Source organism: Crotalus tigris, unplaced genomic scaffold (genome assembly GCF_016545835.1).
Source record: "Crotalus tigris isolate CLP2741 ecotype Arizona unplaced genomic scaffold, ASM1654583v1 scf7180000019553.37968852642:3898890, whole genome shotgun sequence".
In the NCBI taxonomy this organism is placed as follows: Eukaryota; Metazoa; Chordata; class Lepidosauria; order Squamata; family Viperidae; genus Crotalus; species Crotalus tigris.
Window position 1 is genome coordinate 1,066,594 of NW_024097591.1, and position 27,290 is coordinate 1,093,883.

At 49.7% G+C, this 27,290-nt stretch overlaps 2 protein-coding genes across 3 annotated transcripts; both read right to left on the minus strand.

Moving 5' to 3' along the window:
• Nucleotides 1–2,197: 2,197 nt before the first annotated feature.
• On the minus strand, nt 2,198–21,404 carry GANAB (glucosidase II alpha subunit). 2 transcript variants are annotated; one of them, XM_039363304.1, is made up of 25 exons: nt 21,305–21,404; nt 18,997–19,092; nt 18,652–18,760; nt 17,189–17,316; nt 16,085–16,264; nt 15,639–15,704; nt 13,142–13,241; nt 12,651–12,738; nt 11,637–11,733; nt 11,367–11,547; nt 10,899–11,052; nt 9,958–10,193; nt 8,890–9,016; nt 8,673–8,752; nt 8,308–8,451; nt 8,096–8,192; nt 7,785–7,886; nt 7,085–7,328; nt 6,414–6,478; nt 5,940–6,016; nt 4,693–4,767; nt 3,938–4,051; nt 3,136–3,248; nt 2,923–3,023; nt 2,198–2,346 (listed from the first exon to the last, which is right to left on the minus strand). In XM_039363304.1, the coding sequence occupies exons 1-25, from the start codon at nt 21,400–21,402 to the stop codon at nt 2,237–2,239; spliced, it is 2,982 nt and encodes a 993-aa protein (XP_039219238.1). In that variant the 5' UTR covers nt 21,403–21,404; the 3' UTR covers nt 2,198–2,236. The 2 variants fall into 2 exon arrangements, with proteins under 2 accessions (XP_039219238.1, XP_039219239.1); XM_039363305.1 differs by lacking the exon at nt 15,639–15,704 and having other exon boundaries at nt 21,305–21,403.
• A 998-nt stretch (nt 21,405–22,402) lies between these two features.
• Nucleotides 22,403–27,237, minus strand: INTS5 (integrator complex subunit 5). Its single transcript, XM_039363306.1, has 2 exons — nt 26,677–27,237; nt 22,403–25,637 (listed from the first exon to the last, which is right to left on the minus strand). Exons 1-2 carry the CDS (start codon nt 26,763–26,765, stop codon nt 22,829–22,831), a joined length of 2,898 nt encoding a protein of 965 aa, XP_039219240.1. The 5' UTR covers nt 26,766–27,237; the 3' UTR covers nt 22,403–22,828.
• Between the last annotated feature and the right edge of the window lie 53 nt (nt 27,238–27,290).

The following is a 27,290-nucleotide window of genomic DNA, read 5'->3' on the forward strand; positions in this document are numbered from 1 at the left end:
AGGAAAAAATGACAAAGGTTATCTAATCTATATCAATCATTCTATCATTTTATCTATAACTGTGGAGGAGGGGGGGGGATACTAGTGGCCCTTTTGGGAAAAGGGCTACAAAAAGAATAAAAATGTTTTTTAAAACAAATCTTTAAAAAGAATTGCTCGCTACAATTTCATTGGAAAGTAACCTCATACACTAATGGAATAGCAACAGGAATAAATTCTCAAGGAAAGGGCATTGCAGCAAAGGTTTGTTTTTTTTTTAAAGAGAATAAAGTTTAAATTTTAAAAAGTGCCTTAGCTTCCTTGAAATCACTTTCTGTTAAAGAAGGAATGAAAATGAATTTTAAAAAAAATCTTAAGGACTGCTCACTATGATTTCGTAGGAAAGTAACTAGTGTAATAATAATAGCAATAAGTTCTCAAAGGAAGACCATTGTAAAGTGTTTTTTTCCCCCTTCCTTTCCCAGCAAAATCTGGTATTTTTTTACCAAGAGCCTTGAAGCAAGTGCTTTGCCAGAAAAAGAAGCGTTTGATCCGTTTTTCTTTTAACATCAAAGTAGCCTCCAGGTTAGTTCAAATCACAACGGCGAGACTTTACGGCATTTTTATTTTTTCATTTTCCATCTTTTTATCAAAACACTCAAGTCGGTAAAAGCTTTACCTGCGGATGTCATGGCAATCAGGAAGGGATAAGAAAAGATTTTGGGGTGTGTGTGTGTGTGTATGTGTTAAGGGATTTTTTTTTCTCTAAAAGCCCTGCTCCGTGCCTTTTTTTTCTTTTTTTTTGCCTGTAAACATGTAAAGGGAGAAATCCGCCAAAATCAGGAATGTTAATCAACACAGACACTTAGGGATAATTAAAAAAAACCACAAAACGAAAGCTTTTGGCTTGTTGGTAGGAGCGAAGCCCGGAGGCAGGAATGAGAGAAATGAGGCAGAGCAGCTACAAGGAAAAATTCTAGCCCCTCTCCCAGGAAGATGGACCCCCTGTTTTTCTGTTTCCTGCAAGGAAGGGGCTGCTTCTACAGCAGCTTATGCCACCACCTCATTTTTCCTTGATCCCTATGCAGGACAGTCATTTCCACTTGCTCACAAGTCTAAGCCTGGTTCCTAACAACAACAACAACATCCCCCCTTTTATCTTCACATGATCTGTCTGATCTGCCCTCCCCACCAAAAAATAAAAATAGCCATAAATAGAAGCGACAGTGATTCACTGACACCTAGGTCACCTCCCTCCCTTAGAAACAGAGGTAACCCCCTCTCTGAAACAAAAGGGGGGGGGGATTTAGCAAGGGGATCCTCTTGGGAAGGGCAGGAATTAGGCCGACGTTTTGTGGTACACAAGTTCTTGCAAACTGCAAGAGGTTTAAATACGGGGATGGTGGAGAAAAACAAAAGGTTTTAGTACATTCACCAGCTGGCGAGAAAATGGGTTTAAAAAGCAGTCCTTGCCAACTACAATTGGATTGCTGTTTGGGTCCCCCCCCCCATAATTGGTCCAGGAACCGATTGAAAACTTCAGCCAGAATAAGTGGGCAGAGAGAAGGGGAAAACGGGGGTGGTGGTGCAGAGAGTCAGGACCACCAGCTTTGGAAAGAGGCAACCCAGGTTTGCATTATCCAGAAAAATAATGGGGAGGGGGAGATAGTTGGGGGGGGCAGGGGGGTGTTGGCCACCAGTCCCCAGAGGGGAAACGAGTTGCAATCCAGCGTCGCCAGGAGAGTCCTCAATTTTACAGCAAATATTGCTAAAAGTTGGAGGGAGGGAGGAAGGAATACAGACACCGGGCAGACAGGGAGGGAGGAAAGAGGGAAGGGAAGAATGAAGAAAGAAGAGAGGGAAGGAGAAAGGAAAAAGATGGGAGAAAGGAAAGGGAGGGAAGAAGAAAGGAAAGGTGGAAGAAAGAAACGAACAGAGGGAAGAAGAGAAGAGATAGTGGAATGAAGGAAGGAAGGAATAGAGGGAAGGAAAAAGAGGAGAGCGGGAAGGAAGGAAGGAAGGAAGGAAGGAAGGAAAGAGAGGAAGAGAAGGATAACAAGAGCAGAGAAAGGAAAGATACTCCTCATGCCTTCTGAACTGGGACACGGACTATAGATACAGTGGCAGTGGGGCATGTCCAGATCTACCTGCCCCATGGATTGGGACTAGGATCTTCGACCCCCACCCCCCACCCCCTCCTCCAAATATCCCCCTGCCCCTCTGCCCAGCTAATTCTTGTCTCCCCCGCCCCCCGCCATTATCGTAGCGAGATGCTCCAGTCTTCTCCGACGCTCATGGCAGGCTTGCGGATGGTTAAAACGGAGGTTTCGGCTTCGTGGCTGAAATCCAGGCGGGTCTCGTCGGCTCCTGGACGATGGGAGGTGGAAAGGTGGGGGGGGGGAAGAGAGAAGAGAGGAAGACTCTTAAGTCTCAGCCAGAATAAGAATAACACACTCCAAGGGACCTGAGAGGTCATCTAGTCCAACCCCCTAGTTCGGGGACCACGTGCTATCAGGATCGGAGTAAGGACTGGTGGTGTGCCAAAATTCGCTCCTCATTTCCGTCTTTGCCCCATGAAAAGAATAACAGAGTCGGATGGGACCTCGGAGGTCATCTAGTCCAACCCCCTGCTCAAGCAGGAGACCTTTACTGAAACACAGAATAACAAGAGTTGGAAAGGACCTCAGAGGTCATCTAGTCCAACCCCCTGCTCAAGCAGGAGACCCCAGTCTCTTCTTAAAAACCTCCAATGTTGGAGCACCCACAACTTCCGGAGGCAACTTCCGTTCCACGGGTTAAATTGTCCTCAGCGTCGGGAAATTCCTCTTTCGTTCTAGGTTGCTCCTCTCCTTGATTTGCTTCCCTCCAAGAAATCATTTACTACTTCCATCCAAAAGGAAATAGTCAACGTGGTGTTAACTTTCGCCCCTTCCACCAACTCACCCTCTTGTTTGAGAAAGACCGCTCCCGGTTTGCCTGCCCCGAGGATCACCACCCGTTCAATCCAGGCCGGAGTTTCAAAGCTGCCTTTTGGATCTGCCGTACTGAAATAAAAATTGGGGGGGGGGGATTCAGCAAGAAGAAAAAAGGGGGTGCTGGATGATTTAGGAGAGGGAGAAGAGGAAGAGGAAGGAAAAAAACAACTAGACTGGGTACCTGGCCGTCAGCACGTTGCCGGAGAAACGGAAGAGGCGATGCAGATACTGTCCTTTCGTCTCAAAATTATACGTGTGTCCATCGTCGACGAAAAGCTCCCCTTGTGCCGTTCCCTGGAGAGATCAGAAAAAGCAGAAGAGACCCGAAATGATTGGGGGGATCCCAAGCTAGACCCAGACTCGCATCCTTCTGAGGTTGATAAAATGAGGACGCTTTTCGCCACGGTTGTAAAGTGGATCCCTGCAGTTGTTAGTGAAGCACGCAGTCGCGAAGCGAATCCATTGATTTGGCTAATCAGAAGACGGCTGGGACGGCCACAAGTGGCAGTCACGTGACCCTAGCATCCTGCAGCCATCATAAATACAGGCCACTTGGATCACGTGACCCTGGGGATGCTGCAACGGTTGACTGACAGTACATCAGTCTCTTTCCCCCACCCCCCGAGGGCCGTTGCGAACCAAACAGTTGCGAAACAAATGTTAAGCGAAGAACGACCTGCACGCATCCCCACGAACAGGGTTTTATCCCTTGTCAGGGTCTTCAGGATGTTATCTCAGGGCTAAACAAGCATCTCACAGACTCCTAAACCAGGGGGTCCCCAATCCCCAGTCCGTGGCATGCCAACAACCGGTCCGCACAAACAAGCGAAGCCCCGTCCGCGGGATGTAGGCAGCACACAAAACCACGCACCCTCCGGTCCGTGGAAAAACCTCTCTCCATGGAACCGGTCCCTGGTGCCCAAAAGGTTTGGGGGGACCTCTGTCCTAAACCTATCCACCACCACCCCATCTCCCAATCTCACCTGAGGCCCCAAAGCCACGTAGAGTGTGTATGGGTCGTTCTGCATGCAGTCCGAAGAACGCCGGACCCGCTCCTTCCGGGCCACGATGCTGCCGCCACGCTGGTAGACAGGAATCTTTGGGAACAGAGCAAAGGTTAAGACATCATGAGGCTTGTGCAGGAGATGACCAGGCTGAGCCCAAAGGAGGGTGGGGTCAAACGTGTCATTAGTCTTGACTCCCTTCGCGCTCACAAGACATCAAAGACCAGCCCAGCTTGAATTCTTCTGACTGTTTATCCACCACCAATTTTCTTTTGACTGTTGTTAGTTCAGATTCTTGTAGAGTTGCGTTAGCGTGCAATAAACCTGCACAGGCAGTCCTCGACTTACACCCACAATTTCAGTTGCTGAATGGGACTTGTTAAATGAGTTTGGCCCCGTTTTACTGCTTGTCTGGCCACAGTCACTAAGGGGATCACTGCAGCTGTTAAGTTAGCCACACAGTCGTGAAGAGAATCCATTTTCCCTGTTCGCCAGAAGGTCGCCAAAGGGAGGGAATCACCTGACCCGTCGTAAATACGAGTCAGTTGCCAAGTGTCTGAATTTTGATCCCATAACTGTGCGGGTGCCGCAGCGGGTCGTAAGCTGTGCAAATCGATCACAAGTCCCTTTTATTCAGTGCCATTGTAACTTTGAATGGCCGCTAAATAAATTGTTGTTAAGTTGAGGACTGCCTGTGGAAAGGTCCTGATTTGACCCCTGAATCTCGGACTTACGCTGCTCATGCTGACCGTCAGATAAAACGTCTGCGGGGCGTGGAGCTTCTGGTGGGTGTGGACATCGTACCAAACCTGCCAAGAAAATAATTGTTTTTTAGAGGATTTGCTGAGCCAGATCTACAGCCCCCGGAGGACTTCTGTCTGAAAAAGCGCCAGGCCGCCGGTGTAAAAACTGTGCTTCCTGAAGAGGCCAAAAAAAAAAAAAAAAAATGACAAATTTGGAGAGATGTCAAGCTTCTCTTCCGACAGCTTGTTTTCATAAGATAAACTTGCGGTTTTTGAAACGTTGTGCTTCAGGGCACAACTGAGGCTGAGCGGTTTATTCTGGGATGACGCAATGGCTCTTGAGCTTCGGGTATGGCAGGAAATTCTTCTCAGTAAAATATTCCTCTTTTTAAAAGGAATTGTTTTTCCCAGCCAGTGTTAACACTGAGAGAGAGAGAGAGAGAGAGAGCCTTTTGATGTAGTGGTTAAAGTTCTGGCCTACAAGCTAGGAGACAGTGAGTTCTAGCTCCGGCCTTAGGCATGAAAACATCTGGGTGCATATGGGCCAATCACCAGCAGGTGAATTCTAGTCCTGCCTTAGGTATGAAAATGGCTGGTGTCTCTGGGCCAGTCACCAGGAGACAGTGAGTTCTAGTTCCATCTTAGGCATGAAAATGATTGGGTGCGTAGCGGCCAGTCACCAGGAGACAGTGAGTTCTAGTTCCGTCTTAGGCATGAAAATGACTGGGTGCGTATGGACCAATCACCAGGAGACCGTGAGTTCTAGTCCTAACTTAGCCATGAAAGCTGGCTAGATGACTGAGCTAATCACCAGGAGATGGTGAATTCTAGACCCACTTTAGGCATGAAAACGGCTGGGTGGCTTTGGGCCCATCACCAGGAGATGGTGAGTTCTAGTTCCATCTTAGGTATGAAAATGACTGGGTGCGTATGGGCCAATCATCAGGAGATGGTAAGTTCTAGTCCCCACTTAGCCATGAAAGCTGGCTAGATGTCTTTGGCCCAATCACCGGGAGATGGCGAGTTCTAGTCCAGCATTACGTATGAAAGCCAGCTGGGTGACTTTGGACCAGTCCCTCTGTCATAACCCAGCCCACTTTACAGGGTTGTTGTGCATAAAACAGGAAGAGGAAGGAGTGTTAGGAATGTTCCCCGCCTCAATTTTTTCTAAGAATAACAAGAGGGGGGGATAAACACCTAATAACTACAGCTCACTCCAACTCACCAATCACACTCACCTCTCCTTTGCCAGGTAAATAGATTTGTACACCCCGGGCTCCTTGTGCAGTTACTGGATGAACCAACAACGCATCGCCTGGAAAGGAGACAGTCAATGAGATCTAGAAACTTGAACAAACTGCTTACCGTATTTCAAACAACAACCAAATTCAGTCCTAATCACAGGACCAAGTCCAGAATGACGGCCGTTTAATTTGTAGAAGTTGTTAAGCAGGTCATCGTGTGATTGTGCCCAAATTTGCAACCCTTTTTTTTGTGTGTGGGGGGGGCAGACCTTAAAGATAGCATCATGGTTGTTAAACAAACCCACTATAGCTAATGGGTGTTTGTTTTTTTGCTGGAAAGCCTAAGTAAACACTAGTTCCTGGATAAAAACAACGAAAACCATAGGATTTTATCTTTGCCCTTCCTGGTTCTGACATACACGCACGCACGCACTCTCACACACAAACACACACACAAGAAAAACTCACCAAGTAAATACTGGTCATCAATGGCGTACAAGGTAGGGTCTTGGGGGTATTCGACCCACAGCGGTCTGTCAGAAAACAAAAATTAATATGGGTCAAAATAAAAAAATATCACACAATACCATCGCTAGATGGAAAAATTATGCCAGAGTAGGATTAACTATGATGGTTTGACATAATCCATGCATTGAGAAAACATGATTCACGAGAAGAGATCAACATAACTGACATCACGCCATCACTTAGAGCAAGGCTTTTGTCAACGTTCCCCTCTTTAAGATAGGTGGATTCGAACTCCCAGAATGTCCCAGTTAAGATCCTTTAAGATAGATGGACTTCAACTCCCAGAATTCCCCAGCCAGCCTGCTTTAAGAGGGGTGGATGTCCACTCCCAGAATCCCCAGCCAGCAAGCTCTAAAAGGGGTGGACTTCAACTCTCAGAATCCCCAGGTTAACATGCTTTAAGATGGGTGGACTTCAACTTCCAGAATCCCCCAGCCAGCATGCCTTAAGAGGGGTGGACCTCAGCTCCCAGCATCCTCCAGCCAGCATGCTTTAAGATGAGTGGACTTCAATTCCCCACAATCCCCTAGCTAAAACGGCTACATGCAAGATATGGACCCGAATCAGCGTCCCTCCATCTCTTTCTCCCTCTTCCCAGCCCTTCCACTCACCTCATGACGGGCTGCCCGGTCCGGTAAGATTGATAGAAGAGGGTGTACCAAAAAGGAAGCAGAGCGTAACGCTGGCGGACGGCCTCGCGGATCAACGCTTTGTTCTCGTCCCCGAAGAGCCAGGGTTCCCGGCGGGTAGTGTCCACGTGCGCGTGCGCCCGGAAGAAGGGCTGATAGGCTCCGGCTTGGTACCAGCGCACCAGTAACTCTGGCTCCGGGTTTTTGAAGAAGCCACCCACGTCGGCTAGAAGAAGCCGGAAGGAAGATGCAGAGAAGGATGGTTTAATATGGAAAAGACGGGAGAATCAATGGTACACAAAGTCCTCGACTTATAACAGTGCATTTAGTGACCGTTACAATGGCACTGAAAAAAAGCAACTTATGACCATTTTTCACACTCAAGACGGTTGCATCCCCCCAGGGTCACGTGATCAAATTTTGGATGCTTGGCAACTGACTCGTATTTATGACGGTCCCAAGGTCATGTGATCCCCTTCTGCGACCTTCCGGCAAGCCAGATTTGCTTAACAACTGTGTTATTAATTTAACAACTGCAGGAATTCACTTAAAAACTGTCGTAGGAAAAGTCATAAAATGGGCCAAAGCCACTTAACAAGCATCTCACTTAACCACATAAATTTTGGGCTCCACTGTGGTCGTTAAGTCAAGGACTACCTGTATTGGCATGTCATCTGCTTACCTCCACAGAAAGAGATGCCCACTAGACCGAGGCTCAGGCACATGGGTATGGATATCTTTAGGTGGTCCCATTCGGCTGCGTTATCTCCGGTCCATACAGCCCCTGCGAAGGGCGACAACCACAAAGTGTAACAACAACTAAGACATGGGGGCGAACTGCCGTACATGAGACAAACTGACATCTGCACAACACCACAGTCTCTTCTTGGGGACCTGAGTTATCACATCTTTGGAACGAGTTTCTGTTCTGGGCCCAGCTTGGAAGACTCTACAACGCAGCTACTCCTTCCCTCATCGTTATACGCTACTAACCGTAACGCTGTGAACCCGCAAAGAAGCTTCGGGACAACACGAAGGGCCGCTCTATGCCGCCGGACCGCTGCACCTGTCCCTCGGCGGTCGCCATTTGCTAGTAGAGGAGAGGAGAAGAGGTGGTTATTCAAACCACTGAAAACTTTGATCCAGAGTCTTGCCCTCCCAAAAACCCACTCTGTGATGGCCCTCAACGGGAAAAAAACCCTCACCACGTAGAAGCCGTAGAGATTGTGGACATCGCGATGCTCCCAGCCGCCCTGGTGGACGGCGTCCTTGTGCATGGTGACCTCAGGACCGTTGAAGACCGAAGGCTCGTTCATGTCGTTCCAGGTGTAGAGGTTCTCCATCGAACCCTGGGGTCAAAGGAGAAGTGAGTGACAGAGAGAGATGGAAGAACAGAAGGAAAGTCTTGACCAGGGGTCTTCAAACTTGGCCTTTATGGCTTGTGGACTTCAACTCCCAGAATCCCTCAGCCAGGCAAACTGGCTGAGGAATTCTGGGAATTGAAGCCCACAAATCATCAAAGGGCCAGGTTTGAAGGCCCCTGGTCTTGACAGACCAGGAAGTTCCCTACCTCGTACTGGTCGTAAGCAAACATGCTGGACCACCAGGAACGCATCTCCGGGTTGGTGAAATCGGGATAGCCCGCAGAACCTGAACTCAAGACAGAGAAAGGACTTTAACGTTGAGTCGAGTCTTCTTCTCAATAGTTGGTCAGTTGTGTCCGGAAGGGGAAGGGAAGAGTCCAGATTGTACCAGAAATTGGTTGCATCTTAGAGCTTTTTTCTCACCTGGCCAGCACCAGCCTTCATAGTCATTCCCATCTTTGGTCTTGACGTAAAAATCCCGGGAGCGAATTTCATTGTGGATTCGGTAGCCATTGTCGACTTTGATGTGCGGGTCTACGATGCTCACCATCTGAATAACACGGGGGAGGGCGATGAAGCGAAGTGGCACGCTTAATATACCCATTTCTTTGAAGACCCCAGGGAGACAACTGCTCCTACCTCACCAGATATGTTTCTAGTTTGGGTTCTAGATCCTGGCCAGGCCAGGAATATCCAAACAGTGGGGTCCTTGGTGCTCTCTGAGTTGGGTGGTTTTCTTGCAGACGTTTCATGACCCAAGTAGGTAACATGAGGGAATGGGATTTGCAGGACAGCCTATACCATTTCAGACAAATGGCTCTCCATTCTCTTCTTAAAAAGCTCCAGTGATGGAGCATCCATAGGAAAAGGAAGGAAGGAAAACCACCAATTTCAAAGAGCACCAACGACTCTACAATCTTCCTCCTCCTCTTCTCCACAAACCCCACTCTCTTCTAACACTGATGATGTTACCAAGTTTGGTAACGAAACGTCTGCAGGAAAACAATGCAGCTAAGAAAACACCACCGAGTCTTCCCCCCCCCTCCCACTCCTCCTCCTACCCCACGCCCTACTAGCACTGATGATGTTACCTAGTTTGGTAATGAAACGTTTGCAACAAAACCAACAAGCTCGGAGAGCAGCAAGGAGCCTTCCTCTTCCTCCTCCACCTTGCAAACCCCTCTCCCTTCTAGCACTGATGACGTTACCTAGTTTGGTGAGGAAACGTCTGCAAGAAAACCACCCAGCTCAGAGAGCACCAAGGACCCCACAGTCCTCCTTCTTCTTCCTTCTAGCACTGATGACGTTACCTAGTTGGGTCATGAAACGTCTGCAAGAAAACCACCCAGCTCAGAGAGCACCAAGGACCCCACTTGTCAACCCTGAGCTACAAACAGTCTCTTCCACTTTCCACAGGCCAACTATGGCAGTTTGAGAAACTCCGAAACCTCAGGAAGATTTGCCCGTTTTCTGGCCGTTCTGTCCTTCTACCTTTCTCCTCTTGGCGCCCAGTCGCTGCAGCATCTCCCGGGGGTGGGCGAACTTGTTGGGGTCCCAGGTGAAGTAGCGCTTGCCGTCGGTGTGTTCGATGTCCAGCCAGATGATATCGTAGGGGATGTCGTGGTCATCGAAGCCGTTGTCCACGGCGGCCACGTCTTCCTCGTCGTTGTAGTTCCAGCGGCTCTGATGATAAGCCAGGGCGAAGAGGGGAGGCAGGGCCTGGGTGCCTGGAGAAGGAGGAGACAGATCTGGACCTGCCACCAGGTTCACAGGGAGGCATCGCCTTATACAGGAAGTCCTCGACTTACAACAGTTCACTCAGTGACGGTTCAAAGCTACGACACTGAAAAAAAGGGAAGAGCCCTCGATCAAGAGAATCCTCCATTCACGACGATTCGTTCGAAGTTACAGCAGCACTGAAAGCAGCGACGTACGGCCGTTTTTCACACTTACGACCGTTGCAGCCTCCCCAGGGTCACGTGATCCACATTCAAACGTTAAGTGAGTTTCCCCCCCGTTATATGACATTTCTTGCAAAGGCTGTCCAGGGGATCCCTGTAGCTGTTCAGTTGAGTTTAGACGGTCGTTAAGCGAATCTGACTTCCCCACTGACTTGACTTGTCAGACAGTCGCCAAAGGGGATCACGTGACCCCTTGGGACACTGCAACCGTCATAAATGCGAATCAGTTGCCCAGTGTCTGAATTTTGACTGCCATTGGGAACGCTGCAACAGGCGTAAAAAACGCTTCTTTCAGTGCTGCTGTAATTTCCAACGAATCATCACGAATTGAGGATTATCTGTCTCTTCCCTCATCCTTCAAATGGTTTCCAGACTAGATTCCTTCCTCCGAGCAGAATTGAGAGGACGGGATGGATAATCCCAGCCTCTCTGCTCGGTCCTCTAGACCAGCAGGATTCCTAACCAGCATACCTGTGAGGGACGCATATTGCTGGAAAATGTCCGCGGGCGAAGGGCCCAGCAAGAAGAACACGTCTATGATTCCGCTCTCCGACATCCAGCGGACGTCTGTCTGGGGCGTCTCGCCTCCTCCTTGTATGTAATCCAGCATCTTCCCAAACAGGGTCTGCAGGAAAGATTTCCGGGTTAATCATTCTCAGCTTCAGCAGGCTTTAAAACTTGTGGACTTCGACTCCCAGAATTCCCCAGCCAGCTAGCTTGCTGAATATTAGAGCTCTTCAAACTTTAACACCTTTTAAAACGGGCGGACTTCAACTCCCAGAATTCCTGAGCCAGCCATGCTGAGGGGAAAGGAAGAGGTTTCCAAGCTGAGCCGTGCTGGCTCAGGAATTCTGGGAGTTGAAGTCCACGAGTCATAAAAGAGCCGAGGTTGCCTACCCCTGGCCTATCCTATGTCGCACCAAAGTCCACACCTCTTACCTTGCCCGCTGTGTTGGAAGTGATGTCCACCCAGGTCTCGGCTGCGTTCAGCCAAAACATGCCGAGGGTGCGCTGGGCGCTGTGAGCTAACAACACCGGGACCGATCCGTAGAGCGCCATTGGGTTGTAGAGTTCGTACTGGAAGACGTCCAGGTTATAGAGACGGTATGGATCTCCTCCCCTGCCGAGATTGCGATCATTAGAGAAGAAAAAAGTCGCCTAAAGCAGACGTCCCCAACCTTGCCAGCATCCCCACCGACCCAAACTTACTCAGTGGTTCGGAGACGGAGGTTATCCGCGTGTTCTGGGATGCCATAGACGTTCTCCACTCCTGGGAACGAGAAGTCAAGTCCCACCGACGTTGGTCCTGTGGAACAAGGAGAGGAGAATGAAAAGGGCGGGCTGGCTGTAAGAGGTCCTCTGGGTGGGGTCACTTGTGAAACATCAGCCCACGTTTCATTGTCTGACTTGAAGCCATCCCACTGGATAAACTGGGGTTGGCACGTGGGCATCGGGGTAGAGTGTGAAACTAGAAGCCTGTTTATGAATCCCAGTTAAGCATCCCAAGATTTGGTGTTCCGTGGGAAGTCACACAATGCAAAGTTTTGTCTGCAGAATTTTATTTAAAAATAGGGAGGGAGGGAGGGAGGGAAAAATAGGGAGGGAGGGAGGGAGGGAGGGAGGGAGGGAGGGAAGGAAGGAAGGAAGGAAGGAAGGAAGGAAGGAAGGAAGGAAGGAAGGAAGGAAGGAAGGAAGGAAGGAAAATTAGGGAGGGAGGGAAAGGAGGGAAGGAAAGAAAAATAGGGAGGGAGGGAGGGAAGGAAGGAGGGAAGGAAGGAAGGAAGGAAGGAAGGAAGGAAGGAAAAATAGGGAGGTAGGAAGAAAGATGAGGAGGGAGGGAAGGAAGAAGGGAGATTATCTAATCAGGGCTTATTCAGGCCATAGAATCAAAACAATGGTAGCTACAGTGCTGAAAGGGACCTTAAACCCCCCCCCCCAAAAGGCTGGGGAATTCTGGGAGTCGAAGTCCACCCATCTTAAAGCTGCAGAGGTTGGAAAATACGGACGTAGCTGATCCCCTTTTTTTTTCAGCCTTTCAAACGACAAGCTTTTTAAACATAACCATTGCGCCGAGAAATGGATTCCAAGAAGGGCTTGGAATTTTCATTTGGCGGCTTTCCAAATTGAAAAAAAGAAAAAAAAAGGGGGGGGGGGAGGAAAGGAGAAATAGATAATGCAGATAAATAAAGCTTTAAAAGCATTTATCCGGGACCACGCTCTTACCGTTGGGTTTTTTATCTGTGTGGGTCTTGAAAGTTTCTTCCCAGGATCCTGGATCCTCTTCCGCGTCTTTTTGGGAGGCCTCCTCAGGCTGGGGGGGGGGGGGAATAAAATTGAAAAAGGTCAGCTTGATCAACAACAGCACTTGAAAGTAGGAAGTAAATCATAATTAATTTTTTTTAAAAGGTCTTTTGTAAGATAAACATGGAGATTTTAAGGAAGAGTGGAGCTAATTTTCCGGTGGGCAGAGTTTTTCTTTCTTTCTTTCTTTCTTTCTTTCTTTCTTTCTTTCTTTCTTTCTTTCTTTCTTTCTTTCTTTCTCTCTATATATACATCTATCTATCTATCTATCTATCTATCTATCTATCTATCTATTATCTATCTATCTATCTATCTATCTATCTATCTATCTATCTATCTATCTATCTATCTATCTATCTTCCTCTCCTGACATTAGGAGGGGGGGGAGAAATAAATTTGTTTTCTGCATTCACCTGCTCCGTTTTCTCCGCCGATTCCTCTTCCGAAGGCAAAACGGGATTAGCCGTGTTGTCAGACTCTCCTTCTTCCGACTCAGCTTCCTTCGCCGGCGTGCTGGAAGGAAAAGAGATGGGGAAAAAGGAGGGGGGGCTTCAGTCCAAGACCCTCCAGGTTTTCCCCGCGCAGGAACAGCAAACGAACAAGCCCATCAAATGCAAAACGAGGGTCCCCGGCATCTGCCCGGATGTACACCCTTAGGCACACTCTGGCTCAAACAAATGGCAATATATCGATCAATAGAGGCACACACACACAATCACACTGTTGCGCAGCCTTGCTAGTTAGTAGGGAACTGGGGATGGGCGGGGGGGAGGGGGGAAGAGCTAGCCACGGGGCAGAGAACGGGGCAAAACTACTTAAAGCTAGTCCTCGGACTTACAAGAATTCATTTAGGGACTGTTCGAACTTACGACGGCCCTGGAAAAAAGCCCACTTAGGCCTGTTTTTCCACTCTTACCACCCACGGTCGGGGTGATCAAAATTCAGAGGCTTGGCAGCTGACTCGTATTTACGACGGTCGCATTGTCCCGGGGGGGGTCAGTTGTTCCCCTTTTCGACAAGCAAAAGTCACTGAGGAAGGCCGGCTCGCTTTGCAACCGTCTTTAAGAATTGCCACGATTCCCTTCACCACTGTGGCAAGGAAAGTCGTAACCCGGGGAATGCTTAACGAATGCTTCGACGTAATTTGGGGGCTGAATGATCGCCGTTCACTCGAGGACTACCTGTATGGGTGAGCAAAGATTTTAAAATCTCTGCCTTCCAACTCCTCTACCCAAGGGAGGCTGTCTCTGTCTTCTGCTCACCCAGAAGTCTCTTTCAACCAGCTAATCTCAGTCCCAACGGTGCTTTTTTTTCCCCAGGAGGCAACTGGACCTCTTTCTTTTTTCTTTGAAGACGTTTCGCTTCTCCTCCAAAAAGCTTCTTCAGCTCTGGCTGGGATGGTGGGGAAGGGAAGGATTTTGGTGTCAGCGCTGCTAACCCTGGATGTTCTTGCTTTGACAACCTATGGAGATGCAGCCTTTTCCTTTCTTAGGCTTTACTCTTAGTATTAGATGATGCTAGGGGAGGAGGCAGAATGTGGTGGGAGCTAGTTAGACATAACTAATGTTGTACTAGTGTGTGAATTCAGAGCTTGGCATAAGAGATGATAAGGACTGGCGGGCTAGAGAACAGGAGGGAAAGCCTATATTTCAAGCTAATTGGAGAATGTGACTTATGACTGTTAATTGGAGGAGAAACTGTGCTTTGACACTATGTGCTCAGGGGAGGGGAATTCAGATTTCGGCTTCAACCGTGTACATGTGTAGATGCCATGCAACTTGAATAAAGATGCTTTAAGGTAAACAATGCTTCCAAGTTCTTTGAAGACTTTCATCTGTCGGAACCATGACACTCGGAGGAGGAGAAGCGAAACGCCCTCGAAGAAAAACAGAGAAAGTCCAAGTTGCCTCTGGAAAAAGCGCCTTTGGGGACAGCTGTGACCTGCATGACGGAGAACCTCCATAGACATTTAGCTAACCTAGGTTTTCCCTAATCCATGTCTCCTAAATAGGGCGAGGCAGTTAAGATTTCAAGAAGCCACCCAGCCACCAGGAGGGAGTGCCAGGGTCCAGAAGAGAAAAAGATTAAAAAAAAAAAAAAAACAGAACCGGACACAGGAAGAATCCGATTCCCTATCAAGAGATCCGAAGCCAAGGAAAACTGGGGGGGTTGTCAGAAAAAGAGGGAGGAATATCCAGATGAGTCACAAACAAGCTAGAATCCAGAAATATCCTGGTTTGGGGGCGGGGTTCCCCACTCCCAAAAAAGCTGGCAAAGCTGCTGAGGTGCTAATCCTCAACAATAGAGAAGCAATGTTTAAATTGAATTTAAAAACATTTCTGGATATCCTATCCTGCCCCCCAGAGCCCCATTCTGTTCCAGCTCTGAATCTTAGTCCATCCCTAGTACGGGTCTCTCATTAGGCAGACCCTGACTTATATAGGGGGGTCCCCACCTTTCCTCTACACCTCCGCACGTCGTTCTCAATTCCCCCAGTGAGGGTCAGGGAGAAAAGAAAGGAAGGAAGGAAGGAAGGAAGGGGAAGGGAAGGAAGGAAGGGAAAGGAAGGAAGGAAGGAAGGAAGGAAGGAAGGAAGGAAGGAAGGAAGGAAGGAAGGAAGGAAGGAAGGAAGGGAGGAAGGAAGGAGAGAGGGAGGGAGGGAGAGAGAAAGAGAGAGAGAGGGAGGGAGGGAGGGAGGGAAGGAGAGAGAGAGAGAGAGAGAGGAAGGAAGGAAGGAAGGAAGGAAGGAAGGAAGGAAGGAAGGAAGGAAGGAAGGAAGGAAGGAAGGAAGAAAGAAAGGGGGCAGAGATCCCTCCAGCTGCTCATGTCACAAAGCTGGGCAAGCGCCCCGTTTTTCTGCCCGGAGGGAAAGGGAGTTTTAGAAACAGTAGCAGAAGCTGCAGAATTTACCTATAGAAAAGGCTCGTGATCCTATCCCAAATGCTAACGACCGTGTCACTAACTTTATCCGAGAAACTGGGGGGACCGAGCGAGTGGGGGGCCGGGGGCACAGACCAACAAAAAACAGAAAACACAATGGAGAGTCAGTGCAAGGAATCTGAAATTTCTCCGTTCCACCTCCCCCCCCCCAAACCATCCCTGCCTACTGAGTTTCCTAAAAAAAAACAAAACAAAAAAAAAACAGAAAACAAGGTTTCACACTCAAATAAACACTCAACTAGGATGGATAGTTGAGCACCACTACGCTACACCAGTTCTTGGACTGAGCCCAGGATTGCTAGCCTGAATAAACCAGCTCCCCCCAGCAGCAGGCCCCCGTCCTAAGGACCCGTTCCCAAGGAATCAAAACACCCTTCTCCGCTCCTAACGGGGGAGACCCCCCCCCAGGTACTCACGAGTCCTTCCTCTCTCGCAGGTGCTCAAACAGCAGCAGGCCCCGGGAATTGACGCTCAGCACCAGCTCCCGCCCCGCCAGCAAGTCCATGCGAAAGGGCTTCGCCGTCAGGATCACCTTGTGAGTCCCCTCCTCCAGCGACAGCTCCACGCTGTTCTCGTCGCGGCCTGTGACAGACAATCTTGGGGGGGGGGAGGCATACACACACATATTCACACACACACACACACATACATACACACACAGAGAGATGGGATGAGGACAGAGTAAAAATGAGAAGGAGCAACAGTTGTTAACTTCATCTGTTAATAGAAGGATGTTTAAACTAGTTCAGGGTTTTTCTCAAACGTTGGCCACTCTCAAGAATTTTATTTTTTGAATTTGCAATGATCTGCATCCCTCCTTTGTTGTTTTTTACAAATAGCTCGAGGTTGTGAACGTATCCAACACAACGTCCTCCTCCTATTTTCTCCACACCCATCACAACGAGAAGTGGGCTGGGCTGAGAGGGACTGACCCAAAATCACCCAGCTGGCTTTCAGGATTAAGGTGGGACTGGAACTCATTGTCCCCTGGTGATGGGTCAAAATCACCAACTGGTTTTCACGCTTATTGTGGAACTAGAATTCACTGTCTCCTGGTGATTGGCCCAAAGTCACCCAGCTGGCTTTCAGGCCTAAGGCAGGACTAGAACTCTCCATCTCCTGGTTTCTAAGTCAGCAACTTTCTCACCGTCTCCCGCTTTTTAGCTTAACCGCCAGACCCAGCTGGGTCCCTAGGAAACCCAGAAACCAACATCCATCCTCACGAAGTCCGATGTGATGTGGTGCCAACACTTTTAGCCAGATTCTACCACTAAACTTCCTGGCTTTGTGGAAGCCCTAAAGCAGGGGTCTTCCAACTAGGCGCTTTTATAACTTGTGAACTCCCAGAATTCTTCCTGGCTGAGGAATTGTGGGAGTTGAAGTCCACAAGTCATAAAAGGGCCCAGTTGGAAGATCCCTGCCCTAAAGACAGTCAACCTCCTCGCCCCCATAACGGTGTCGTTTCTCCCACAGAAGCCCTCCCGAAGACCCCTGGTCAACGCAGCCGCCCAGCCCCATACCTGGAGGTGGGAGGATCCTGGATTAAGACGTCGTGTACCTCATAGCGGGCTTTGAGGGGCGTCAGTTCGTTGATCCGCAGGCGGGTCATGTTCCCCTTCAGGCCGTAAAACTCCAGGAGGAGAGGCACCTGCGGTGGAGAAGAACAGATTCCCAGTGGCTTTTCGCCCCTGGTAAATCTAACCCCGGAGCGTGGGCTCCACTAGGGGTCCCCTTGCCAGCCACAGGGGGACACCGTTCCAAAGAGACCACCAGAAAAGCTAACCAGGATAATAACCAAAGCACCTCCTCGCCAGCAATCCACAGCCAGATGTTATTTACATATGTGTTTATTTATATCAGTGTTTCTCAACCTTGACCATTTTAAGGCATGTGGACTTCAACTCCCAGAATTCCACAGCCAGCATTGCTGGCTGTGGAATTCTGGGAGTTGAAGTCCACATGCCTTAAAATGGTCAAGGTTGAGAAACACTGATTTATATCAAGGGTTCCCAACCTTTTCTATACCCTGCACCCCTAGAACGCTTCCGATATATTCTTGCACCCCTTTCCAAAGTCCGAAAGAACAGCCACAAATTATGCATATACCCTACGATTTTGAAAATTATCCCCCTGGAATATCGTCTCGCACGCCTGGTTGGGAAGCCCCGATTTATATCCTACCGTTACTGCTTTATAAAGAACTCAAGACAGTGAGGCGTGCCCAACAGATCTTCCTCCTCCTATTTTTCCCGGAGAGGGGGTCAGGAACTAGCCTAAAGTCAGTTTTAACGGCTAAGGTCGGACTAGAACTCCCAGACTCCTGGTGATTGGTCCAAAGTCACCCAGCCGGCTTTCGTTCCTAAAGCAGATCTCTATTTTCTAGCCTGGTGCCTTAATTGCTATTAGGAGTGTCCAACCTTGGTATAGTCCTGGGGACTTCGACTCCCAGAATTCCCTAGCCAGGATTCTGAGTGTGGAAGTCCAGAAGTCTGCACTAGATCAAACTGGCTCTAGATAAGCAGCGATTAACACCAAGATCAATGCTAAAGCAATAATCAAGCAGTAAACGACAGCGGAATCAAGGAACACTCCCGCCAACAATGAGGGCAAACAACTGTATATAAACTGAGAGCAAATCTCACTCCTTTTAGCACTGATGATGTTCCCTAGCTGGGTCATGAAACATCTGCAAGAAAGCAACCAAGCTCAGAAAGCGCCAAGGGTTCCCACTGTTGTCGTTGTCTTCCTCCTCCTCCTCCTCCTCCTCCTCCTCCTCCTCCACCACCTCCCTTCTGGCACTGATGATGTTCCCTAGCTGGGTCATGAAACGTCTTCCTGAATACAACCAAGCTCAAAGAGCACCACATACACCACGGGGTCTGTTCTTCAACTTTCTAACCTCAAACCTTCCATCTAGAGTCTAGACAGAGAGTCTGACTCTTTCCTGACCTTCTAGGAAGTCCAGGGGGAAGTTTAAATTTACCTTGTTGGCTTCATTAATAAGCTGGATTTTCATAGAGTCTTGGCTGAGCTGCAGGGATTCCAGCAGTGCCCGATAAGGGGAACTCCCAGGTTTTACGTTTCTGTGACGCCTGAAGAGGGGAAACCAGGGTTACTGGAGACAAACCACGCTACCTCTTCAAGTGTCTCACACTGCCAGTCTTGGGAGAGAAAGGTAATTTATCGCCCCCTGCCCCCAAGCACCCAATCTCCAAGATGACAGTCCCCATGCCACGCAGGGACAGAAGGACAATGACGTCGTCCTTCACAACTTCCTTCAGGAACAAATTTGGTGTGTCTCCATCTCTTTTCTTTTCGCACAACTTACTTGCAAAACGAACTCTGATCACAGGTCTTGAAGTTGCTTTTGTCGACTGCAGAGACCACAGCCAGGAGAAGCGTCAACCACACGACTGCTGACATCCTAGGTGGAACAGGAAGGATGTGTTTTCAAGCAATGCATGATTTGGGGCCCGGAGGCTAAAACATACAAAGAACGGTTGCAGAAATTGGGTATGTCCAGTTTAATGAAAGAAAGGACTAAGGGGTGACAGGATACCAGCGTTCCAATATTTGAGGGGCTTCCCCAAAGAAGAAGGGGTCAAGCTGTTCTCCAAAGCACCTGAAGGTAGGACAAGAAGCAACGGATGGAAACTAATCAAGAAGAGAAGCAACCTAGAACTAAAGAGAAATTTCCTGACAGTCAGAACAATTAACCAGTGGAACAACCTGCCTCCAGAAGTTGTGGGTGCTCCAGTACTGGAAGTTTTTGAGAAGAGACTGGACAGCCATTTGTCTGAAATGGTACAGGGTCTCCTGCTTGAGCAGGGGGTTGGACTAGAAGACCTTCAAGGTCCCTTCCAACTCTGTTATTTTATGAAATTGTGAGTGGGCTCCATGCCTAATAAAGATAAGGTTTATGGGTGATACAATAGCAGTCTTCCAATCTTTGAGGGGTTGCCCCAAAGAAGAGGGAGTCAATTTATTCTCCGAAGCACGAAAAGGTAGGAGAAGCAGCAATGGATGGAAACTAATCAAAGAGAGAAGCAACCTAGAACTAAGGAGGATTGTTAAGGATTAGAAGCCGCTTCTAGTCCAGTGTTTTGTCAACCTTAAGCACTTTAGATGTGGACTTCATGAAGTTCACTTATCTTGAAGCTATCAAGGTTGACAAACTGTATTCTTCACCAAAACAGGGGAAAGCCATGGTCATAAGGGGCAAAGGGCAAATTGCTGCTGGGGCAAAGATCAGTTCCTGTCTCCACATATTTTGCAACTACAAGATTTAAGAGACAAGGTGGACATAGAAAGTTTTGTACCTTCAAGCTTGAAAAACACCCAATTTTATAAGACTTTCCCAGAAAAGCTGCAGATATTCTCCCAAAAGTGCTTTTGCAAAAGGCAACTGCACTTTCTTGGGTTTTTTTTTTTTTCCTTGAAAAAAAGAAGCTTCTTCAGTTCTGAGAAAAAAAGTCCATCCAATCCATCCTGGCTGAGCAGGGAAGAGAACCTCCATGGCAAGGGGCAGTCTACCAGTAATCCTCAACATACGACCATAATTTATGTTGCTAAGTGAGACATTTGCTAAGTGAGCTTTGCCTCGTTTTACGACCTTTCCTGCCACAGTTGATAAGTTAGTAACACGGTTGTTAAGTGAATCCGGCTTCCCCCATTGACTTTGCATGTCAGACGGTCGCAAAAGGGGATCACGTGACCCCGGGGCGCTGCAACTGTCATAAATACGAGTCAATTGCCAAATATCTGAATCTTCGTGACCGTGGGGATGCTGCAACAGTCGTAAATGTGAAAAACGGTCACAAGCCGCTTTTTTTCAGTTGCCATTGTAACTGAACGGTCACTAAATGAACTGTTGTAAGTCAAGGACTGCCTTTATCTGTTGCAGGAGGTTTCAGGGCAGGGGATGGAGGCCGCCCTCTTATGGCTTCCTGGGAAATAAGAGCACGCTTCGATAGGCAGCCTGGTAACCTCTTTGGGAAGGCAGCTCCCATCATCCTTTCCCGGCTGGGGCTGATGGGAACAAGAGGGAAGGACGTTTTGCAAAGGTCTTGTGACCTTCTCCAAAGCTCTCCAAAAGGCTGAGCAAGGGGAGTCTCCACTGCGTGAATCGTTCCCTCCTTTGCAGCCTTGCCCGTGGCTGGGATTACAAGTCCCATCGTCCCCTTCGGACAAGCAAGCTGGGGGATGGGGTGGATCCAAATATTGGGGGGGAAGGAGGGCTTGGGTGAACTTTTTGGCTAGAAGGGAAGAAGCCCCCAAAGCGAGGGGGGCCTCCGGCTCAGGATGATGGGTAGTGTAGTGCTCCGACTGGCAAGGTCGGTCTACCTATAAGGGGCGTTGCAGAAGGGGAAGCCCTGGCGGGGGAAGGGGCGGGGAGGAGAAGGGAAGGAAACGGCCGTCTCGGAAAGGGGGAAAGCCATACGGGTCCCAGAACACAAGGGGGAAACTGAGGCACGGACGGGGGGGGAAATTAGGGGAGGGGCGAGGGGGCGCCACAAGTTCAAAGGAGAACGAGGTGGGGATGCAACAGAGGTTATTAAAGAGCCCCCCTCAGCAAACACGTCGCCCTCCCCTCAAAAAATAAAAATAAAAAGACCCCGAGCGAGCCTCGCTCTAACCTCCTGGTCGCCTCCGCCTCCGCCATTTTGGATTCTGCTGGAACCCGCCCCTCCTGCGCCTCGCGTAAGCCCCGCCTCCCGGGAGGTGGACCTCCCATTGGCGCCCTCCTCAACGCCCGCCTCCGCGCTCCGCCAATCGTCAAAGCAGACGGCGGTCCGGCGAGCCCCGCCCACACGCCCGCTTGCATTATTCCTGACGGGGCTTCCCATCTTCGGGGGTGGTGGTGGTGCTGGACGGGTCGATTCTTTGGGAGGGAAAAGGGGGGGTTCAAAGGAAGGCGATTCCAAGCGACCCGCAAGGGAGAGGGGAGGGCCGCCACCCCCATCATCCCCCGCTGGCTGAGGATGATGGGGGTGGCATTCCCAAGAGCCCTGCCTGGAAACAAAGGTTTGGCAATGCCTATCCTTGCTTGGTTTGATCACATTTTTTTATTAGGTTTTTACAGCACAATAAAAATAGTTTTTAAATTTTTTTAAAAAAAGCTAGGAAATGGGAAAAATTACAAAATTCTGACTTCCTCCCTTCTATTGAGTAACTGACATCTTATTCTTTTCCTTCCGTTTTTTTATCCTCCAAATCTGTAAATCATCAGTTCACTTTTCTTTCTTTCTTTCTTTCTTTCTTTCTTTCTTTCTTTTTCTTTCTTTCTCTCTCTCTCTTTTTCTTCCCACAGTCTCTGGGAGAGAGAGGAAATGAAATATTTTCCCACTATTCTAATTATAAACGAAATACAAAGAGGTGTGAGTTCCTGCTTTTATTTATTGTATTCAGAATCAACTGAAGGACGAAGATGGGGAATCTCCCGGCAATGATGATGTGGCTGTGTTTATGGAGTGTCATAGACACTCTTTGTGAAGAACTTCCTTATTAAAAAAATGTCTCCGCTTGGGAGCGATTGTTCAGAAAGAAGACAGGGAAGGTGAAGAGACGGGAGAAAAAAAGGAAGGACAGGAGGTGGAGGTGGGGGGGGGATGAGTGGAAGAGGAGGAGATGAGGAAGAGGAGGATAGGGAAAAAGGAAAGGAATAAAAAGAGGGAGAGGAGAAGGAAGGAAAGGAGGAGGAGGAGAAAAAGGAATGGAGGGGGAGAAGAAAGGAAGGAGAACAGAGAAGGAAAGGGAGAAAGGGGAGGAGGAAGAGATGAGGAGAGGAGAAGGACGAGATGAAGATAAGGGAAGAGCAAGAGGAGGAAAAAAGACAAAGGACAAGAAAACAAAATGCAAATACTCTATCCCTTCATGTATTTCCAATCTTCCCTTAGTTAGTCCTTCCTTAACTGCCAGCCTTCTTCCTTCCCAACCAGTTGAAGTGCAAGAAGAGGGAGAGAACCCCAAAATAAATCTTCCTTCTCACCCCTAAATCTCTTCCTCTGCTTGCACAATGAAGCAAACGGCCCCAAATCCTCTCATGGGCCTCTCTCCAATTTCCAACCCATGAAAGAGCTCCCAACTTCCCTCCCCCCCCCCCCGGCCTCTTCTTAATCCACCACAGCAAAGGTCCTCTCCGAACCGCCTCTCAGCCTCTTTTAAGGGTGGAACCGTCCCGAAAGCAAACCCAGCCGGTCGATGTTCTTATGCAGGACGCTGTGCAGGACGTAGAGGTATTTGCCCGCGTCGGTGTCTCGCGAAAAGTCCCGGAAAAAGAGCTCCGTCTTGGCGTCGAAGCTGAACTTTTGGGGCAAGGGGCTGTTGTCCCGCATGTAGTCCCAGACGCTGAGCAGGAGCAGGTGAACCTCAAAAGGAGCCAGCTGGTCGAAGATCTCGTGCATGTTGCTCAAGACGGGGGGCAGAAGGTGGCCTTCCCCCATGCAGGCCACCAGCGCGCAGGAGGCCTGCAGTGGCCAGGGAGAGCTGGTGGTGTCGTTCTCCCGGGACGCCTCCCAGTGGGCCATGAGCGTGGCCATCAGGCCCCGGAGCAGCACCGAGCAATAGCACAGGGCCGGCCTGCCGACAGCCACCAGCTTCAAGAGCTCGAAAAGCAAAGGGTTGTCTCGGAAGCAGCGTCCTATCCGGATGTCCCGTTCCACGGTGTTGTGAGTGTGTTCCTCAGGAGGCCAGGCCAGCTCGCTGTTGGTCACATCCGGGCACACCATCTCCACCAGCACCACCGCCACCATCTTGGCCGCCTCGGGGCTGATGGCGCTGCTCTGGGACGGCTCGGGGGAGCCCGAGCGTCCCGCCCCGCAGCACCGCAGCAAGAGGTCCAGGAAAACCTGGACGTTATGCGAGATCTCCTCCGGTTCCTGCCGATGGAAAGCCTGTGGCGGTTTCAGGCCTCTCCCAATCACCCCCGCGTGGAAGACCGACCAGACGCTGCCGGAGAAGTTGACGGCCGCCATGAAGCGCCGGTTGATGTCCATGAGGGACAACTTGGTCACCTCCAGCCCGGCGTCGTTCCTGGTGGCGGGGGGCTCCGCCGTTCCGCCGAAAAGCTCAGCGTTGCCCTGGTGCAAGGCTCCTTCCACCAGGTACTGCAAGATGGCCTTGCTGGCTGTGGGCGACGCCTCACTCAGCCCGCAAAGAAGCTTGCTTCCGTAGCTGATGCCGGCCGGAGATTTATCCCGCAAAACCGAGAAAAAATGGTGCACGGCGGACCGAATGAGGAAGAGCAAATGGGCCGGCCGGATGGCCTTGGGCATGGGGCAGACGGAAAGAAGCAAAGCGGCTGCTTGAGCCACCTCTGGATTGCTGTGCAGTAGCAGCTGCCCAAAATCGTACAGGTGGGAGGACACGGCCCGGCCCAGCTGTTGGCCCATGGAGGCCGGGCTCTCCCCCTCCCACTGCATGATCAAGGCCAGGTTCTGGAAGAGCTGGGCCATGTGCTGCTCAGAGAGAAAGCCTGCGTGGAGCTGGCGCACGCACTTCTTCACCAGGGTGGCCAGCAGATCGGTCATGCAAGAGCTGAGGACGGTGTACAGCTGGGTGGCGAGGCTGAGCTCCTCCTGGCTCTTGGCCAGGGTCAGCAGATAGAAGAGCCCCTCGCTAGCACAGCTGGGGGTGGAGTAGACCGAGAGCAGGACCAGCAGCTGGTGCAGCCAGAGAAACCTCTTCCTCTCCAGCTTCAGCGTCTCCGTGCAAAGCTCCTGCATGTGGGTCTTCAGTTCGTCCAGGAACGGCACTACGCGAGGAGGGACCTCCGCCAAGCTGGCCGAGCCCCGGTTGTAGACCAGCTTCTGCAGGTTGAGCAGCAGCAGCTGGATGACCCGGTCGCAGGCCTCCCGGACGCTGTCGTGCACCGCCAGGCCCGGGGTGGTGATGACCGAGGCTGGCATGGCGGTGTTGACCAGGAACTGCAAGATACGGTAAGCTCCGCCAGATGTCTGGCAGATGAGGTGCACCACAATGCTAACCATGTTCTCCAGCTCTTCTCGAGGCAGCGATGCAAAGTGCTGGTGCAGCTGGTTGAGGATGCTGGGCTTGAGAGAGTCCACCAGTTCGGCAGAGATGGTGCTCAGCAACGTGGGGGACATGACCGCCAGCTGCAGCAAGAAAGGGACGGTGGCCTTCTGCTGCTGGTCCCGGGTGGGGCCCAGACTCCTGTGGAACATCCTTAGCAACTCCTGCTTGATGCTTTCCGAGTGGCGAGAGGCCAGATGGCCCAGGATCCCGACCACCGAGGCGATCTTGGGAACTCGTTTGTCGGCTGCTGTGGAGCTGGGAAAAAGGAGGAGATCCGTTGAAGCTGTCCCGTGCACACAAAAGTCCTTCAACCCGCAGGAGAGGACCCGGTTGATGATGGTGTTGGGGAAGGAGGAACCGATATGGGCCACCACCCAATCGAAGTGAGGCGAGTGCTGGACGGAAGTGTCTAAGAGAGCATCCACGCAAGCATCTGGACAGGTGTTGATCATGGAGGACAGGCACTGGGTGTAAATCTCCATCAAGACCCGGGTGGCTTTGCAGGACATCCATAGCTGCAGCAACTCATTCAGGCTGCTCGCGTGGGGTACGTCATGCCGCCCGGCGTATTTGCTACTCAGCTGCCCCATCAGATCAATCGACCAGGAGGAAACCAGGGCAGCCCAAGCTTTGGGATTCATGCGGACAAACTCCGACAACACAGCTTGGATCTCTGACACCACGTCATCCAAGTTGGGGCCCTGGGAGCGGAGGCCTCCCATCCCACCGTCGCGGGTCTCCAGTTCCAGCAGGTAGGTGCAGACGTATTCATCAAAGACACTACGGAGGTGTTCCAGGACAGCACTGCGAGCTGGAGGCAAATTGCGCAGCAGTAAAATGGCACAACGAGCGTGTTCCTTGATGGTGAGTTTGTTCCCATGAACAGGGTCAACCCCACTAAGGAAAGCTTTAATCTCCTGGGCCAATTCTTGGGAACTGGAGGAAAAAGAAGAAAAGTGAAGTCGGGTTTAGAGCAAAGGAGAGGATGCAAAGAGAACCTAAGAAAAATCATGGGTGGGAAATGTATATGTCATACCACCGAGATTAGGTCTTTTTAAAAAACCTGATCTTGTTCAATGCCAAATACCAATTAAAAACAATGTCTGTATGTACCGGGAGAGAAATACAATTATAGAAACCATCCCCTTCTAATTTATAAAATGAATATGTCAGTCATCTTCATCGTTCGTTTTTCTTCTGTTCAATCATGTCGGATTCTCAGAGACTGCCTGGAGAAGTTCCTGCAGTTTTCTTGGAAAGATTTTCAGAAGTGATTTCCCATGGGCTAAGAGAAAGGGACTGCCCCAAGATCACCCAACTGGCTTCATATCCATGGGCAGAACTAGAACTCACAATCTCCCATTTTCTAGCCTGACGTCTTCACCACTACACCAAACTGGCTCTCATCCTCCTTTAAAAAAAAAAGGTAAAGCTAGATATTTATTGGCCATCATCGTCACCATCATCAGGAAACTCTGAAATCTAGGCATTTATTGTCCATCATCCTCTTTATCATTTTAAAAAAACCCCACCATTTATTGATCATCATCTTCATCCTTATTTCAAAAAAACCCCAACATTTATTGAGTCATATCCTCATTTTTTTTTAAAAAAATGATCATCTTCATCCTCATTTTAAAAGAAACCTATCATGTATTGATCGTTTTAAGAAGCCAGCCTTTATTGATCAACATAGTAAAAAAAAAAAAAACCCTAGTATTTACTGTCCATCCTCATTTTAAAATGCTAATTGCGAGCGTTAATTGACACTCCTTCCCCTCCCCCGTTCCTCCTCGGCTGCCCCCTTGGAGGAAGGGCTGGCAAACTCTTCGGGGCAGAGACTGCACCCATTTTACACCTTTGCAAATGCCAGAGATCACCATGGCAACCCTGAACGGTTGGGGGGTGATGCACCCCTTGGAAAGGGCCGCCCCGGGGATGGTTTCCGAAGGTTCCTTCCCCCCCCCCCAACTACCTGAGGGACGGAGGCGCGGCGGCCGGTTTGGGGCTCGGGGCGGACCCTGGAGGCCCCACCACCCCCGCCGGATCGCACAGAGCGGACATGCAGACCCCGGCCGAGACGCCTAGAAACGACTAAAAGCCCCGTTTCCCCCTTGTTTTCTTCCTTTGCGCCTGCGCACGCTAGGCCCGAGGATGGGGGAAGAATAAAACCGGCGCACCGAGAGCGTCACTTGGCAAAGAGTCCCACCCGGTTCTTCGACTGTGAAACGAGCGTTCCGAACAGCTCGAAGTGTATCTCTATTCAGAACTCATTGTTCCGTTTGGCTATTGTAATACCTATTATTATACAGACTCTGCCCAGTGCCTGTGGTTTATTAATCGTGGTTAATAACTTCATATTCAAAGCATATTCAATTGTTTTGCTTCGATGTTGGTCAGCTTCAGATCGATGTAACTATTTTGAACCATTATTAGATTGACTCAGTCCAGTCCCTGTAGAAAGTATATATATCTACCCATACACATACATAACACACATATATACATAATATATACATGTAATAACCTGGACCAGTCAATATGGTTTTCTGGACATTTTCATGAATTTTGTCCTTATTTGCTTCTTAG

Coding starts and splice junctions, on each gene's coding strand:
- GANAB (XM_039363304.1), bottom strand. CDS start 21,402: ATGGGAGGTCCACCTCCCGGGAGGCGGGGCTTACGCGAGGCGCAGGAG. Junction 18,761..18,996: donor GATCAGAGTTCGTTTTGCAA/GTAAGTTGTGCG, acceptor TCCCCTCTTCAG/GCGTCACAGAAACGTAAAAC. Junction 6,017..6,413: donor TGATGACCAGTATTTACTTG/GTGAGTTTTTCT, acceptor TCTCCTTTCCAG/GCGATGCGTTGTTGGTTCAT.
- INTS5 (XM_039363306.1), bottom strand. CDS start 26,765: ATGTCCGCTCTGTGCGATCCGGCGGGGGTGGTGGGGCCTCCAGGGTCC. Junction 25,638..26,676: donor GCCGCGCCTCCGTCCCTCAG/GTAGTTGGGGGG, acceptor TTTTTCCTCCAG/TTCCCAAGAATTGGCCCAGG.